The 17,403-nt window shown below is 31.9% G+C and overlaps 2 protein-coding genes and 1 non-coding gene across 5 annotated transcripts; 2 read left to right on the top strand and 1 right to left on the bottom strand.

Annotated features, from left to right (window-relative positions):
- Nucleotides 1-1,183: 1,183 nt before the first annotated feature.
- Nucleotides 1,184-1,257, top strand: TRNAV-CAC (transfer RNA valine (anticodon CAC)). The gene has a single exon. It is a non-coding gene; the product is annotated as a tRNA-Val (tRNA).
- Nucleotides 1,258-1,955: 698 nt separating this feature from the next.
- LOC127264138 (lycopene epsilon cyclase, chloroplastic) lies at nucleotides 1,956-7,990 on the bottom strand. 2 transcript variants are annotated; one of them, XM_051293546.1, is made up of 11 exons: nucleotides 7,483-7,990; nucleotides 6,150-6,324; nucleotides 5,651-5,786; nucleotides 5,423-5,533; nucleotides 5,236-5,338; nucleotides 3,919-4,062; nucleotides 3,697-3,804; nucleotides 3,523-3,619; nucleotides 2,601-2,729; nucleotides 2,396-2,528; nucleotides 1,956-2,275 (listed from the first exon to the last, which is right to left on the bottom strand). In XM_051293546.1, the coding sequence occupies exons 1-11, from the start codon at nucleotides 7,792-7,794 to the stop codon at nucleotides 2,110-2,112; spliced, it is 1,614 nt and encodes a 537-aa protein (XP_051149503.1). In that variant the 5' UTR covers nucleotides 7,795-7,990; the 3' UTR covers nucleotides 1,956-2,109. The 2 variants fall into 2 exon arrangements, with proteins under 2 accessions (XP_051149503.1, XP_051149504.1); XM_051293547.1 differs by having other exon boundaries at nucleotides 1,956-2,265.
- A 2,412-nt stretch (nucleotides 7,991-10,402) lies between these two features.
- On the top strand, nucleotides 10,403-17,116 carry LOC127264074 (THO complex subunit 6). Of its 2 annotated transcripts, none has more exons than XR_007841599.1 (13): nucleotides 10,403-10,822; nucleotides 10,916-10,947; nucleotides 11,062-11,151; nucleotides 11,310-11,380; nucleotides 11,495-11,540; nucleotides 12,018-12,078; nucleotides 12,597-12,650; nucleotides 12,755-12,835; nucleotides 15,578-15,617; nucleotides 15,762-15,870; nucleotides 16,338-16,448; nucleotides 16,557-16,673; nucleotides 16,938-16,969. XR_007841599.1 is itself a non-coding variant. In XM_051293434.1 (13 exons), exons 1-13 carry the CDS (start codon nucleotides 10,619-10,621, stop codon nucleotides 17,025-17,027), a joined length of 1,110 nt encoding a protein of 369 aa, XP_051149391.1. In that variant the 5' UTR covers nucleotides 10,403-10,618; the 3' UTR covers nucleotides 17,028-17,116. The 2 variants fall into 2 exon arrangements, 1 of the variants encoding a protein (XP_051149391.1); XM_051293434.1 differs by having other exon boundaries at nucleotides 15,762-15,874; nucleotides 16,938-17,116.
- Nucleotides 17,117-17,403: the final 287 nt, after the last annotated feature.

The following is a 17,403-nucleotide window of genomic DNA, read 5'->3' as shown; positions in this document are numbered from 1 at the left end:
TAAATCACCTTGTAATTCCTAGTATAAACCTCATGAAATTCATGTAATCTCCATCATTAAAATCTATATAAATTCAAGTTTTTCAATTTAACTCTAATTAATACTCCCTTCATCATTCAAATCTATTCTCACTTTCATTTTTTGGTTGTCATCTAAATTTATTCCCGTTTCATTTTTTAATAAAAAAATACCACTTTTTTTTTACCAAAAAAATAAATAAAAATTTCTATTATTATCTATTTTTCTTAAAATCCGTGCCTAATCAAATAAGCAGACAATTGAATGAGGAATAAAGTATATATAATAAAAGCAGTCTGCACATGTTTTTATACAGTACATTTTATAATGCGTCCTATAAAAACATGTGTTGCACAGATCATATAATATTGTATTACTATGTGATATTATACATATGCTATATATTTTTATTGAATATATTGATTTGACTTGATCATAAGTAAAAATCGAACTGATTAAATACTTGGAACTTTGATGCCCCTCTTTTATTACTCCTTATAGATTCTCATCATCACATCCCCTCGCTTCCACTCTCAACTTCTTGCATTAATTTTTGGACCCCAAAAATGATAGGACTTCTTTAATTATATTGGAGAAAAAAAAAAAAAACAATAAAAGTCAATGGCTATTTTATTTTATCGGTGTGTTTGTTCAGGAGTTAGGATTTTGAATTGAGATTTGAATAGTTGTATGATGTGATATAAATAAGTGTTGATGTGATGTTTTGAATATAAAATTAATTTTCGTATAATATAAAAAATAAAAAAATAGATGTTTAATTTGATATTTTGGGAAAAAAAAATGGGATGAATAATGTATTTAAAATCCAATCCCCAAACAAACACACCCTTAAGTATTTTACAATAATGAGATTCTAAACAAAAATATTAGACAAAATACAACATAGAATATACTAATCCTTCCGAAATACTTTTCATTTTTTAATTATTTGATATGATATAAAAATTTTAAAATAATTTCTGACATACCATTAAAAAAAATGTTTGATTTGATATTTTACTATTAAAAAATAATTAATAATTAGATTTGATTTTGAATTTTATTTTTAAACTTTTACAAAAATAAAAAATAAAATTTATTTATTACTTTCAACAAATAAGAGTAAAAATTATTAATCTTTTCAAGTAATATGTGTACTATATGAGTCTGGGTGGTGTAGTTGGTTATCACGCTAGTCTCACACACTAGAGGTCCCCGGTTCGAACCCGGGCTCAGACACGATAGTTTATATTTATTTTGGCCTGGTGTGTAACTCGATAATTATATTAAAATGAATTTATTTATTTTCTCTCATTATATATGGATAGTTTACAATTAATATAATAATCTTTTAAATAAAATATTTTTATTTTATTACAAACTAAAAGTTCTTAAATTATCGTAATTTTATACAATTAATATAATAAAATTTTAAAATAAAATATTTTTATTTTATTACTAATATTACATTAACTAATTAAATTAATTAATTATATAAACTAAAATTTCTTAAACTTGTGTAACATAAAGAAACTGAACCAATTTTCGCCTGATAGAAATAGTATAACATACGCATAACAATAAAGATAAAATAATATGTATAAAAAATAAATTCATCATGATCTATAAACAAATCCTAAATTTTACTATTTGAATTTTGTATTTTAAAAAAAAATTATATTTTTTTCCTTACAAAATAACTTATTAAAAAATTATATTTTTTTTCTTACAAATCCTAAACCCTAAACCTCTCAAGACCAATCATCTTCAGCCAAATGGCAGAATATGATTGATCGGTATTGCAAGAACACTATATATTGAGGGATGGGACAGTAGAATAATTTGATCCCTTCAAAACATTATTTAAATATAAAACTTAAATTAAATCTTTCCAAACCAAACCAAAAAAAAAAAAAAAACACAAAAACAAATTTACATAAAAACCAAATATATACACATACACATATATATATATATAATTTCTGGAAATTGCTGCATAACAATTAGCATCATAACGAAGTTCTTATAGTCTGTACACTGAAAATTATTAAGCAGTTAACAAACATCTATACTAAGTATTAGAGGTAAAATTCATATAGCAAGATAAGTCTTTACCATAATAGCACCTGTAGGGTCGGATATCAGATGGTTGATGAGCCGTTTTCTCATGTCATTTGGTGCTATCACAAACATGTACACCGCAAACAGCACCAGGTCCGCCGACGAAAGAGTCGAGCCGAGGAATCCCTGCGACATCCTGTCACTCAGATCAACGGCGAACTCGGTTACCTTAAAAAACTCGACTCGAAATAAACAACAAGAGTTCAAATTTGTTTTCGCCTAATTCGATGAAATGGTGATGCTGTCCTAATATTACCATTTTGGCAGGCGAAAGAATGAGCGGAAGAATGTTCGAATGCCCTCAGTATCCAGCTGCAGTATGAGAGCTAATCCGAAGAGGAAAAATGCTCGTTGCCGTTTTCTTTCTTGTGGCCATAGCGCGTTCCAGGCTGCATTAACCGCTCCATTAGATTTTTTGAAGAGATAATGCTTTTAGAAGAAAAAGGTATGACATGTGTTACCTTGCAAGGAGATGTTCTGAGAAATTCTTGAGGCGGATGTGGGGCTTTTAGCATTGGACTGTTTTAAAATGTTCGCGATTACAGATGCGTATTTTGGAGCCTCCGACAATGATCTAACAACTGAATAGCCTGTTACATGAAATTTCCAATGGAATTGTTACATTTTGCATCATTTTAGTTCTATACCGACTAATCACCTTCTGCCATGTGTATTTTTAAAACAAAAATAATGAAATAAAAATTTTAAATACACATGTCGGAAGTTGATTGGTCGATATAGAAATTGCACAATATATTGTGGGTAGAATAACTGAACCTTTATTATTATTAATAACCTAACGTATATAATCGAATATTGACAACCCATAGTAGAATCTAATTAAATTATAAACTAAATATTTAGACTATTTAACATTACTTCAAACTCAAGTAATGTCGTAGAAACTTGAGTTTGCTAAGATAGATTGAAAATGACATATCCAAGATCATCCATGAGTCAGAGTCAAAAGCATTTTTCAATGATAATAATAAAGCTAAAGTCAAAAACAAAACTAATGATTTAGAAACAGAGTTTGCTCCGAACGAAGTTATAGTCGAAAACAATCATCTCAATGTAGTTAAAGTCGAAATGTGGACAAATGATCAAAGAGCGAATATAAACTTTATTGAAATTGAAAAATAAATTTGACAAGAGATGCCATGTTACATTTGTAGAATTTCGTAATTGCATATTAATTAGCGGCAAAACTGAATAAACTCAAATAGTAGAACCTAATCTAATAGATATAACCAAAAGAAATATGGATAATAGAAATCTAATCTAAATTATAAACTAAATAGCTAAAATATATAAAATATCTCAACGGGAACAACATCTTGTTCTATGGGCTTAAAATGTTAAATTTGATCTGATAGATTTTACCTGTGGCCGGATGGACCATGCTAGCGGCAGCACCAAAGGCGAGGTTCCGTTGCTCGGTGCTCGGCAATGATCCACCAACAGGGATATATGACCACTCCTGGAAAAGGTTTCAACATGATATTGGTTATAGAAGAATTGGGATGAATGCTCACAAAATGTTAAACAAGTACACACCTCCTCGTAAGTTCTTACAATTCCGACACCCATAGTCTCCAACCTTGCCATGAGCTTATTTTTCAATGCGTCGAAAGGCATTGCATCTTTCGACGCTAAACAGGTTTCCTGCAAAACAGTCATGCTGAGCATAGAGATGGGTAATGCTTTACTTGTTGCATCAACAACACTAGTAGATGATTACATGCCTGCATAATTGTGTTTAATATAGTTGGATCAAACCTCAAAGAAGACTCTTGTTGGAGATACGGGCATAGCATAAAGAAATGTTGGGTATTGTTCTTCGAGACTTTGAACTTTATGCTTTGTGTAATCCCTGTAATCCATGAAAACCATTAAGCTGGGGTCATATGGATTGTTTTCCACCTGAAAACAAGATACAAACATGATTATATAGCTTATATGCGGCAAAGATTAGATAACTTAGAACTTTATGTAAGCACTAAGCATAGCATTTTTCATAAAATAGTACTCCCTTCGTTCACAATAATTATACAAGTTTTTCTTTTTCTGATTGTCCGTTGTATAATCAATTTATAATAAACAACTTTATCTACTTACAATTACATTACTCATACTTTAACAAATAATAACCAATTTGCCACTGTTTTCTCCTAATTAATTCATTATTTTTTTATTTTTTAATAAATTTTTCATAGTATTACACTTTACATTTTACCTACTCTATTTTTACATTACAGTGCCCGAGCATAGTGGCATAAAAGCTCGGACAAGTTGCATAATTATATTTTTGTATTTGTTTTGGGTTTTCAAACTCAAATCACTGCTGTTTAGCAGGTACAATTTTCAAATTTTTTTTTAATAAAATATTATATTAAAATATTATTTAAATTTAAATTCAAATCAAGACCTCAATCTCAAATCGAAACCAAACAAACTAAATTTTACTATTACATAGAATTATCTTGTATATTAGTTAAATAAAATACTTTTTTTCATTCAAAAATAAAATTAGTTTATTTTATCTTGTATGCAACACTGTCATTTTCACTTTATGAAAATACACTATTATTATAGCAAAACATACATCAAAATCATTGTTAATATCAAAAACCAAAACAAAAAATCAAAATACAAAATACAAAATCAAATCCCAAGTAAACAAACCCAAAAAACTACTAGAACCACGCTCGACATCATCTATTAACAGGAGTGTCATACTATGTCATTCTTAGTCGTCATTTCTTTTGGACAGAAAAAGTATTTTATGCCCGACTTTATGATGATACAAGAATAGATGGGCTAGTGGTGTGGGGATGGACTTATGACCACCTCCAAGTCATTTGCCACATATGGTTCGTTCAGTGCGACTTCTCTGTTTACTCAGCGCACTTTCGGGTAGCCGGCTACGGATTCTCACGCTATAAAAAAAAAAAAAAAGAATATTCTATACAATAATTAAAACATAAAAGAAATATTATGTGTATTTTTTTATAAAAGATATTGCTATGTGATATAGTTTACCCAACAACTAAATGCAGCAAGTGTAAGGCTTATGTCCTTTAAGTATGTTCCTACCTCAACCTCAACTCCATAAGCTGTCTGAACAGAAACCCTTGGACCTCCAACCTCATATTCCAACAGTTTCCCTGAGGCTGCCCCAGAAGCCACAGTTGCGAGCCTGTAATTGTGAGTTGGGTTTTAGAAAGTCTATGATCCATCTTCTCTGTAACAGTGATTAAGAAAAAAGAATTAACAAGTATACCGGCAGTGAATCTCAATATTGCCTTCACATTCTACAACCCTGTGGCCACTAGAAGCTTCACTAATCCTCTCTACTTTTGTGCTGATATACGACACTCCTGACTCGACACACCTGGAAAAATCAATGTGGGTTGCAGCGAGTCAACCAACGTGGGCTGTATGATAAAGAAAAACATATAGCAAATAGGAAAGCAATCCAACACTTGCATACAATTTTGGTTGAGTCTACCTCTTAAGTAATTCTTCATGGAGCAAATAACGACTAACACGTCCATATGCACGACCAATAAAAATAGGGTCACTTTCATCTAGATATACAATGGTGTCCCGCCAGACATGCTCAATGCAGCGCTCGAGTCCTAGATCTGAAATGATAGCACAGCCATTTACTCCAAACTTGTGTAGGCAACTGCTCGGGGGCTAAAAGAATTAAAAATGTGGTTGGATTGACTAGTTTGAAATATTTTATATCAAGATGTGTGAACCAGTCAATTGACAATTTCATTATGGCTCTCATTATCACAGGACAAATCATCTAGTTGACATGAATTAGCATTCAGTAGAGGAAGCACCATTAATAAAACATATCAAGCTCTTACACTTTTGAGATCTCTTTCAAGATTCATAACAAACAAGCAACTACTTGAAAGTTTTCATGCTGATATATACTCCAAATCACTTAACAAAAAACAAAAAACAAATATTATAAATTGCATCAAGACAAGCACCTTTGAATTCATCCTCCCATACGCCATAGTTATTTGTGAAAGGAAGATCAGGGCCAATCAGCCCCACATGCAAACCTAGCTTAGCTGACTCTGCAGCTAGAGCTAGCCCGGCAGGTCCACAACCAATTACAACCAAATCCAGTATGTGGTCGCTACTTAATAATATTCTCGGCAACTGCAATTATTGGTACACATTTCTGGTGAAGTTATTATTTCAAATTCAGGAAGAATATACAAGACAATGACTACATCCACAGCCATGAACATTAAAAAATTTTAAACATGTCATCAAATTGCTGCAATGCTTGGCTCAAATTATTGATAGTGAATTCTGAATAAGACTTCAGGCATTTTCTTTCTAAGAAAAAAATAAAATGTTAAATATTAATTTCGAAAATCACATAGGTGAAATAATGATCACAGATGTCCTTATAAATACAGGAGGGATTTGTATATATTATCAAGTTTGATAAAGCTTTAACCGAAATATTTCTCTTGTCCTCTTTGATCTAGTCCTCTAGTATCTCCTATAATGCATGCAACTAAGTCAAAAACTCCATTGATTTGGCTAGATCAAGCTTTGCTTACCTATATGTTAACTGAACCATGAACAGTTTCACATTAAAAATGGGTCAAAATCATCAATATCAAAACCAGTGGCACCGTTACATATTCAGTTTCTAGTGAAAATGTCCCTGCTAATATTCTATGTTTATTAAATTGCGAAATAAAATATCAGCATTCATATTCTAGGGCAGGGCTCATGCAAACAAGAATCATTAATGGGGAAAGTAACAGTAGTGATTTACTACTAACAGGAACTCCTATAACCTACCTTCTGCTTATTTCCCTCTACTCTAATAGGAGACCCTTACTAGATAAAGCTACACTTAATCAATATTTTTTTTAAGTAGTTGCCTCTTCTTCTGTATATCTACAACCTTAAATGATGCTAGCTGCAACCTTCTAGTGAATCTACCATCTCTACAATCTACCATTAAGGAGAACCAAATGAGTGACTTCCCTCAACAATTACCTAAAGCATGAATAGTTTCACACACACCTTCGTCATTCTTCTATAATCAAATTACGTTAACTCGCGACAAACGGTAGTTGATCCCAAATATTGATACTCTGATGCAGTTTATTCTATACATAGAAATTCAATTTAGTGCAGAAGCCATTCTTCCAATCAATACAGCGATCGTACAGATTTCCACTCAACATATGCATGAGTTCATATCGTAACCAGCACCGAGGCACACACAAGCAAAACGTTCAAGCAATCATCCAGGCCAAAATTGATAAAAATCGAAAAAACTGCAGAAATTACCTTATCCGAAAGCTTCGACTGGTGATCCATGCGTTTCTGCTGCTGCATTTGTACAAACAAAATCTCTGAGCCACCGGCCTTCACATAGTCTTCCTCATCAGCAAAGTCTTCCTTCACAGGCAAAGCCAGGCAGCTCTCGCTCCCAGCACTCGCACCGCCGCACCGTACTCGAAAACCAGCCGATGCACTCGAAATGCATCCGTTCGCGGGGAAATACACCTCATTACCGACTCTCTTGCTCTTCGAGTAACACATTGTAGGATATATGGTGACGGCTATAGCGGCCAAGCTTCTTCCAGCCAAGATCTCCATACCTACGTTCCCTGTTTCCCGAGCGTATCTTCTTCTCCAGAGGCTTTGTTTCGTCAGACAGTGAAGCACGCCATCATTTTAAGCGTGGAAAGAAGGGTGAAGAAGGAACTGCAGTAACTGGACGGAGAGTAACTGTAGACACCGGATGTAGGGTGTGCAGTGTGCACTCTGCAGGGAAGTCGGAAAAATGAAGCTAGCGGATAGGGGAGAGAGAAATTGTGGTGAGGTGGTCACCCGCGATTCCATGATCACCACGTGGACTCATTTGATTGGCCTAACTCAACCAAGGTAATACGATTGTCGTTAATGATCTTTGATCAAATTATTGGGCGTATTTATTTGTAAGATTTTGTTCTTAAAATAAAAAAAAATAAAATTAAAATAATTATTTAATATAATATAAATAAATATTAACATAATTTTTTATATAAAAATAATTTTTAATATCATAAAATAAGTAAAAAATAAATATTTAATTTAATATTTAAAACAAATAAAAATAATAAATGAAAGATGTTTCAGGTAAATACACCCTTGGGATTGTTTGATTTTGATTTTCAAGCATTTGTTTTTTTTTTTATTTTTTTTATTTTTTTTTATTTTTTTTTTTTTAGCATTTGTTGTGTTTGTTTGGTTTTGATTTCAAGCATGTGAGGTGTTTGTTTGGATAAATTGATCATTTTTCCTACTTTTCACAAATTTATTTCCTAAAAGCATTAAATAAAATATTTATATATATATATATATATTACTCAATCCGTCTCAATACAATAGTATTATTTATCATTTTTATCCGTTCTAAAACAATAGTCTCATTTTCATAAATAACTATATCACTGTAAAATTACCTTTACTTTTTTATTATTGTTACACAATTGTCACTACTTTTTATACTAATACAATCACAAGGACAAAAAAGTCTTTTACCCATATTTTTTACCCACTGCCAATATAATATCAATATTTCTTAAATCTTGTGTCAAATACAAACCAACTATAATTTTTGAACTAATGAAGTATATTATAGTACTTTTATTCCTTAGTATATGACCCGGTTCGACATAAAATGAGCATTTTTCTTAATCTTTTTTGTAATTTAATAATTTTAAATATATTTAATAATATAAATCAATTTAATTAAATTTAAATTTCTTAATTCAAATCAATATAAATTTTTTTAATTTTTATAAAATTAATTTATGTTAATTATCGATAAAAATATATATATTTTTTATTATAAAAATTTGATTTTCTAAAAAGAAATATGTATATTATATATACTTTTTATTGAAATATAATATAGTGTTTAAAATTTAAACACCTATTTTAGTTTTTTAATTATATATATTAGTTTTTATTTTAAAAATAATACCGACATTAGTTATATAAATAAAATAATATTATAATTAGACCGAAAGTTTACCAAGTGTCCACTTTCCAATAGTGGATGACATGAGAACCTAGAATATTATGTCCTTGACTAAATAGATGCAATGGAGATAATATTAAAAAATAATTTTATATTTAAACATAATATCAAAATATGTTTAAATTATAAATTCAAATTTTTACTTGTTGAATCAAAATTCAAAATAAAAACCCTCAAACAAACACTTATTATATAGTCTATGTAAATTTTAATTAAAAATATATGCTCTCTCTGTCCAACTATAAAGTATATATATTTATATTTTGGAAGGTCAATTATAAAGTAAATATTTCATTAAATATCTTACTTTTTTTCATAAATACCCCTATTTTATATCACATTATTACTTTTACATAAAAAAATAAAATAAGAACAAAAATATCATTACACTACTCTTAACTATTTTTTATAATTAAAATATTATTATTTGTTTGTAATTTCATACACAAATCTATATTACTCAGCTTTTACACTTTCCAATAAAAAATATTACTTCATATGGCCCATGAAAAGAATAACGTTTGATTATTGCACAAGAATAATGTTTGATTTTTCCAATTGTAGTAAAAAAGAAGAAAATAACTTTATTAGTATTGTGTAATATAAATGTGGTGACATTTGTGTAATATATTATAAGTTAAAATAATATTTATTATTTTAGGTATGTAGTACAATTAATACTCTATCCTTTTTATGGAACATAGAAAATATTTATTTTCCGCAAATATTATACTCCCTCCGTTCTAAAACTATAGTTTGAGTTGTGTTTGGCAAAAGATTTAAGGAATATTGATATTATATTGGTAATGAGTAAAAAGTACGGTTAAAAGACTTTTTTGTCCTTGAATGTTAGTGTAAAAAGTAGTGACAATTGTGTAATAGTAATGAAAAAGTAAATAATTTTATAGTAATTTTATATTATACTAAAAATTAATTTTACATTCAAAATATCGCATCAACACCTATTTATATCACATCATATAACTGTTTAAATTCAAAATTTTTACTATTCAAATCTCACCTCAAAATCGAAACCTCAAACAAACACACCCTAAATATATTTAATAAATATAGATTAATTTATATTGATATGTATATACGTTATTGATATTGATATATAATTTTTAAAATATTTAAAATATCAAACATCATCATCGTATCATAAATTTACAAATCAAATCCGAGCTAAAAATCAACCCCAAACAAACACACCCTGATTAGGCAGCGGTCCCCGTTGCTCTTCGTCTCCCGCCGAGTTTCTTGCGAATTCACGACCGTTTTCTCTTCGGGACACAATTAACCCAGGAATCTCCAACGATTCTCAGTAGTAATCACTTGAGTAGAACGCCATCGCAGCCCGGGTTCGCGGCAAAAAAAAAACAACCAGCGAAGGAGATGGGAGTGGAGGAGCCAATGGACTGCAGAAATTGGGACCAAGATTCCTACGGAGACTCCATTTTGCGAGAGCGAGAAACACTCTCCAGAACAGTGTTCAGAACAGCATTTTCGCCCAACCCTAACCCTAACCCCAATTCCGACCACATAGTCACTGCCTCAAGCGATGGCGTCATTGCCTCTTACTCCATATCTTCGTGCCTCGTAATTTCACCTTTTCTTTGTTACTGCTTTCGTTTATACGTCTTCATTTCTTGATTTTGGTCTGAACTGCTTTTTGGTTTTATTGAGCGACAGGGGATGGGTTGTGGAAGTGCGAGGGGTCAAAAGTGAGGTTTAGGTTAATTTATCCTTTATCACACAAATTACTTTGTTTGACTTCCCTTTTCGTTGGTTTTTTGGTGGACTGACATCTTGTGTAATTATTGGTTGTGTTTGCGGAGTTGGCTTGTTGCGGAACCGAAGTTTTTGATTCAGGGGCACGATGGACCAGCATATGATGTTAAATATTATGACAATTCTTTATTGTTGAGGTATTAACCTACTAATTCCACTTGTTGTATATCGTTTCTTGTCATTGTGGAGAGGCATTACAGTGCATTTTACTGGTCGGATGGAGTTTCAAGACTTTGATGGCCTTTATTTCTTGTAATCAAATTTAACATAAATTTATTTTTTGCTGACTGTTTAGTTGTGGTGATGATGGCCGAATTCGAGGGTGGAGATGGACGGAAAGTGTAGAAAATGAGGTGCCGGTTGAAGGTAACGTTGTTTTGATTTAGCTTTGTTGCTTGATCTAGTGTCTCCTTTCTTTTTAATATATATATATATATGTGTGTGTGTAAATATATATAAATATTTCATTTCCTTTTTCAGGAGACAGACTCAAGCTCGTACTTGACATGATGACTCCGCAGCATAAGTTATTTTCTGATTCAAAATACATTATAAGATAGACATGTTAGCTTAGCGAAGCCCTTTTCTATATTTCGTGCAGTTGATGGTCAAGTATTATATCTATATCTATTGTATGCTGTGCCATATTACAATATTGTAGATTCTTTTATACCTAAAGTATACCTGAACTCTAAATTGTTATACTTGGTACTGTGCAAAATTTGTTGAACTGAGTATCCTTATCAACATGAAATTAAAATTTTGTGCTGGAGAGAAGCTTATTATGCTGAGGAATTTAGTCCATTTTCTTTTTATTCCTTATATGTTTGTGATGTAACAGGTGTAGATTGCTGTCTTGTAGAATATAATGCCAGTCATTTCATACTGTAATCTTATGTGACTCTTTAATTGCTTCTTGGCTATGCTAAACCTAATTTTCTTTGTATGTTTTTACTGGTTTTATTTCTGACTCGCTTTCTTGTATTCTGTTATATCTGGACAGAGGTCCTTGGGGTGCACTCTCTCCAGTTCCTGAAATTAATGCTATTGCAGTTGATTCCAAGGTTTGCATTTTGATTCTTGTCTCTATTAAGCTGTTCATTTGTGTGTGATTGTGTGCACGCATATGTGCTTGTTTACATGTTGACCTCTGAATTTTTTTGGTCCCTTAAGGTAACCACAGTGCTTCAGTGTTATAACATCACTGGTGTTATAATAAACGATGCAGATGCACTGTTTTATACATTCCTATCTAAAAGTGGTGATATATAAGTTCACCTACTGAAAGTTTCATTATTTTTTCACCAAGCACTTCCATTTTTATGAATGATTTAATACCCACTTTCAGGCCATCGTGCCTAGAATGCTTACATGTAAACTTTAATATGTATGAATATCTCGCAATGCTGTTTAACTTCTTCCTGCTCTTTATTCTAGGAATGAGATCTAAAAGCCTAAATCTATGTTCGCTGGATTACTGCATATTTATATCCCATATATTAATTTGAAAACAGACTTTGAGTTTATCCTTTTCATTTGTTTTGTTTGCTTTGTATCCATGGGATATCATCGCGGTTTGTAGAATGGGTCTGTATATGCTGCTGCTGGGGACTCTTGCGCCTACTGCTGGGATATTGTACGTATTTTCTTAGGTGGCATAAAACTTATAGTGTGTCTTCCCTTCACTCTTTATGAAACTTGCCAGAAAATGATAACTTGACATCTTTATGGCATGATCAGGAGAAATGTCAAATCAAGGAGCTTTTCAGAGGACATTCAAATTATCTACACTGTATTGCATCCTGCAATTTGAGCAATCAGGTTATATGCCCATTCCCTTCTATCCCACCCTCTGCACTCCTCCCAATTTTGGTACTTCTTTATTTTAGAATTTTTGGGGTTTATCGATGGGTATTTGATTTCAATATTCCTTGACGGTATTACTGGCTTGTTTTAGTTGTTTTTCACAATGTGTTCAGTTACATACTAATTAGCAACATTTATTACTGCTAGGTAGGTTTGTGATATACTAGATTTGTAAGTTACTAGATGTGTGTGTTACTAGAGGTAGAAATTCATCACCTATAAATGTGTTGTTTATTGAAATTTGAAAATCATAAAGATAAGAAATGCAATTACCACTCTCCTTCATTTTCTATCTTTACAGCATGTTCGTTTATGATTGGACATAATTTGCTATCTGGATTGAATAGTAAATATATTGAATTTCGATAGTATTATATCATTCTACGAATGTAGTGCCTTATTCAGTTCAATGATAAAAACCCAATTTATCTGCAAGCCTAATGTCATGGCCTATATTATCCTACTTCTACCAAATACGTCATTTCGCTTTAACCCAGATATATCATTGAAGTGTTGTATTCCATTTTTCTTGTTTGACTAATGACTCTCCTCCTTTAATATACATAATTATGTGTGTTGCATTATTTCTTCCTAGCTTATTTTACTCTGTGTGATCAGTTGTCGTTATAAACTTATGTAAGATTGTGACATTGCAAGGTATGATGATGTAATCATGAAGTTCTGGTCACAATTGAAATAGATTTGTAGTCATAGTTCGTGTGCAATGTGTGACCATTATATTTGGAATAACGGTTCATCTAGGTGAAATTTGTAACCTAGTGATATAATTGGATTCCTATATAAACTTAACAGGAAATCTTCTGGCCCAGCCTAATGACTGAATCCTGAAGTAGAAACTAGACTAAGACCCAACACAAAAATACACCTCAGAGCAGACCACATCCAACTTTAAACACTCTTTATTAACATAATGCAAAAAGATCACTGAAATAATATTACAATGACTAGTGGACTCAAGACCGAGGCTGGTATTAAAAGGTTGCCGCAACTCTTCGGCCAGCTCCCCAGTCTGTGTATCAAAGCAAGCAGGATGGTAATAGTGGGAAGAATTTTCTGACAAACATTTCTTATTGCTTATCATTCGATGGGTAATTTAAACTTGTGTGAGTTACACTGGCCTATAGAACCAAATTCTTTGTTGATTGAAAGTTCACCTGGAGGTTGACTCTACGATTTGATGTTTGCGGCAAGGTCACATATTATATGTTGTTTATTTTTTCTCTAATTGGTGAAGCTCTGTGTCTATCTCAATAAAATGAGATCACCACACAGTTTGGGTAAATGTTTGAATTGAATGAGTGGAAGACCATGATGGTGAGAAATGAGTGCGTAGAAAAATAATGCAACAATGATCTAAAAGTTGAGTTTAACTAGAATGAAAGAATGGGAGATTACTTGAGTCACAAGCATGCTAAGTTAGCTCTCAACATCATGCTAATTACTTGCGCTGTGTGTATAAGATCCTAATCCAATCAACTTTTGCTGCATTGACTAGAAATCAGCTCTTACTACGTAGAGATTGTTTGCTCTCACCTCAAACACAAAGACCTCTAATCAATTGATTCTTTTGGATTGCAGTATTTGTTTGAATACTTCTGAACTTTGTCTAAAAATTGAAGGGTGTGTATTTTGGAGTTTGGTTTTGTTTTTTCAGTTTTGGTTCAAGAAAATCGTATATTTTTTTTAGGGGATTGTGATTGAGGTTATCAATAGATAAAGAAATTCAAATGTGGTGAAGTGACATTATATTACAAAGAACCCTCTACAGTCATTACTTAAGAATGTTTGGTTGGCATCCTTTGATGGATTAGATGTTAGAATGTTGGCACAGTAGTCTCCCATGGATTGTATTTCTCCTTCACTGCATGCTTCTTTAGTCCAGCCTTTTTTTTAACTTGTGTTCTAATCCCAGAATAATTTCCTTCTAAACCGGGCTTCCTTGTCTACTTGCCCGATGCTTGTTTGCTGGCTATTGATGAAACATTTAGTGAACTGTCCAAGAAGAGTTCATGAAATTGAATCAGATCATGATTCTTCGCTTTGTTGTTTCTTCTATCTCCCCATTTCTTGCTGGAGAACTTAAAAGATTACCAAGAGAATGTAAGCTTAGAGATTTTTTATATGAACTATACAATAAATGGATCTTGGCTTCTTTTACATAGGTGGGTGGGAAATTCAATATGTTGTGTGCTGTGAGTGATATACTGATATTGCATATTTCATCACGTATATGCTTCTTTCCTATTAATATCTTAATTTTTTGTAACTTGACAAGCCTAAACTTTACAAGCTTATTAAGTGTGTGTCAATGCTATCCTCTCTTCGCAATGTTTTCTCTGAGATGAAAAAGAAGTAACGATTAAGAGACAGGAATTACATGAAGGTGAAATTTAATGTGATGGGTAGTCACCCATTAGCATTGCATGTTTCTTTATGGTTAAGAGCTACACAAATTCAATTTAAAGAGGAGCAGAAAATTGCTATTAACTATTAAGTTATGCTAGGATTGATTTCATAATTTCAAGTTGGTATTCTGGGAATAACCAGACATTTTTGTATATAGTATGTTCAATATAATGGTTTATTAATAGGATTACAGAAGTTCCTTTTTATTCCATACATCAAACCAAAGCTAAACCACATGTTAATTTATGTCCTCCTCTGGTTGTGTTTCAGATTATAACTGGTTCTGAAGATGGCACTGCACGTATATGGGGTAATTGATTGATATTTCCCTTGAAGAATTTCTTTATTGAAATTATCCTTCGGTATATGCTGATTGTTTATTTAAGATTTGTACATGTTTATCATCAAGTTAGTTATCAATTCTTTTAACTTGATTAAATTGTGTATCTATTAGATTGCAAAAGTGGGAAGTGTACCCAAGTAATTGATCCAGGAGAGGGTGAAAAGTCAAACTTACGTTTTCAATTTATGAGTTGCATTGCACTTGATTCAAGTGAGAGCTGGTTGGTAAGACGATGCCATGTTAATTGTATCATATTACATTGATAATGAAAAAATATGTGCTGTTGGAAGACATGGGGAGAATAAAATTTTCAACTTGGATTACACAAAGTCTGATAGATCGTCAGAAAAAAAATTAATATTACGTTTGTTTCAGTAACATATTGGTCATTTTCGTAGATTGTAGAAGGGGTTGCAAAGGAGTTTTTTCTTCTACCGAACTTAAAACTTTTTTGAGATTTAAAACTGTGAAAAGGTAAATGCTAGTCTAGTCACTTGCCTTTAAACACCTCATTCTATTATATACTGCCTTGTAAAAGAAGACCACTTTTAATAATTTGGAAATTCTTAAAAGAATTCTCTATTTTGTTTGGAAGTCACTTCTGTTATCGTAGATTCATAGTAAGATTAACCTATGAAATTCGAGCCACAATCTCACCTTGACTTATTGTATATCTGTACTTGGCAGGTTTGTGGAAAGGGTCAGTCCTTATCACTTTGGAATCTTCCTGCCGGTGAATGTGTTTCAGTTGCTAGAACTCATGCTTCTATCCAAGATGTTACATTTGATCAAAACCAAGTAAGCTTAATTTCTTCATAATCATGATTTGGGTTTTTCTATGGAATCCAATGTATCTATATTGGTTTTTTTGGTTTCAAAAGCTTTGTTTTGTTTCATGCTCTTCAGATTCTAGCTGTTGGAGCCGAACCACTTCTCACACGACTAAACATGAATGGAGAACTCCTTTCACAGATTCAGTGCGCTCCTCAATCTGCATTTTCCGTTTCTTTGCACTCCTCCGGGGTTAGCTGTCTTTTAATCCTTTTCCCTCTTGCTATCTTTTTTCTTGAATTTATTGTTTTTACAAATCTGGAATACAAAATCAAACTCTTCTGTTGGAGACTCCCGTATATGTTAGAAAAATAATTAATTACGTATCTCTAATAGTCTAAGCTTTAAGATGAGACGGTCATTCTATTGTACAATATCTTCTTGATGTGAAATTTTATTATGGCGGTGCAAATATCTCTTCTCTTCCGATACATATATGTTGTGTTTGTTTTGTAGGTGAGTGCTGTGTCTGGTTATGGAGCAGTGGTCGACATAATCTCGCAATTTGGCAGCCATTTGTGCACATTCCGCTGTAAAGGGCTGTAACTGTGAGTTATGCTGCATTTGTTATTTGGAGAGTTTTGAATACATAGAAATAGAATACAGCTTCATGCTCTCTCATCTTTCTTGATTAATTTTGCAACCGATATTATTGTTCCTCAATATTTCCCTAAATTCTCCCCATTCGTATGATGTACTTATTTGTCATTTTCAGTTTGTCCAAATTAAAGTTTTCTTTTTTTTTTTAGGAAAAAATTACTCTTAATTAACTTTTTATTTTTCACATTCTTTTTTAAAGATAAGATAGAAATTATTTTATTTTATTATACTATATATCTATAAAATATTAATTTATATTAATTCACGGGCAAAAGTCAAATTGGAAGTTTAAGACTGATGGAGTATTATAAGAAGGCCACTT

The sequence above is a fragment of the Andrographis paniculata genome, unplaced genomic scaffold (genome assembly GCF_009805555.1).
Source record: "Andrographis paniculata isolate CXL003 unplaced genomic scaffold, ASM980555v1 Contig69END, whole genome shotgun sequence".
NCBI classification, from domain to species: domain Eukaryota; kingdom Viridiplantae; phylum Streptophyta; class Magnoliopsida; order Lamiales; family Acanthaceae; genus Andrographis; species Andrographis paniculata.
This window is presented reverse-complemented; position numbering and strand designations above follow the sequence as displayed.

What these genes read in the sequence shown, in the direction of transcription:
- LOC127264138 (XM_051293546.1), bottom strand. Translation starts at nt 7,794, where the DNA reads ATGGAGATCTTGGCTGGAAGAAGCTTGGCCGCTATAGCCGTCACCATA. An exon ending in CATGAAGAATTACTTAAGAG is followed by an intron (nt 5,534 to 5,650) that starts GTAGACTCAACC and finishes TGATTTTTCCAG; the next exon opens with GTGTGTCGAGTCAGGAGTGT. An exon ending in CTTATGGAGTTGAGGTTGAG is followed by an intron (nt 4,063 to 5,235) that starts GTAGGAACATAC and finishes TCTTGTTTTCAG; the next exon opens with GTGGAAAACAATCCATATGA.
- LOC127264074 (XM_051293434.1), top strand. Translation starts at nt 10,619, where the DNA reads ATGGGAGTGGAGGAGCCAATGGACTGCAGAAATTGGGACCAAGATTCC. An exon ending in ATGATGACTCCGCAGCATAA is followed by an intron (nt 11,541 to 12,017) that starts GTTATTTTCTGA and finishes ATATCTGGACAG; the next exon opens with AGGTCCTTGGGGTGCACTCT. An exon ending in GCGCCTACTGCTGGGATATT is followed by an intron (nt 12,651 to 12,754) that starts GTACGTATTTTC and finishes TGGCATGATCAG; the next exon opens with GAGAAATGTCAAATCAAGGA.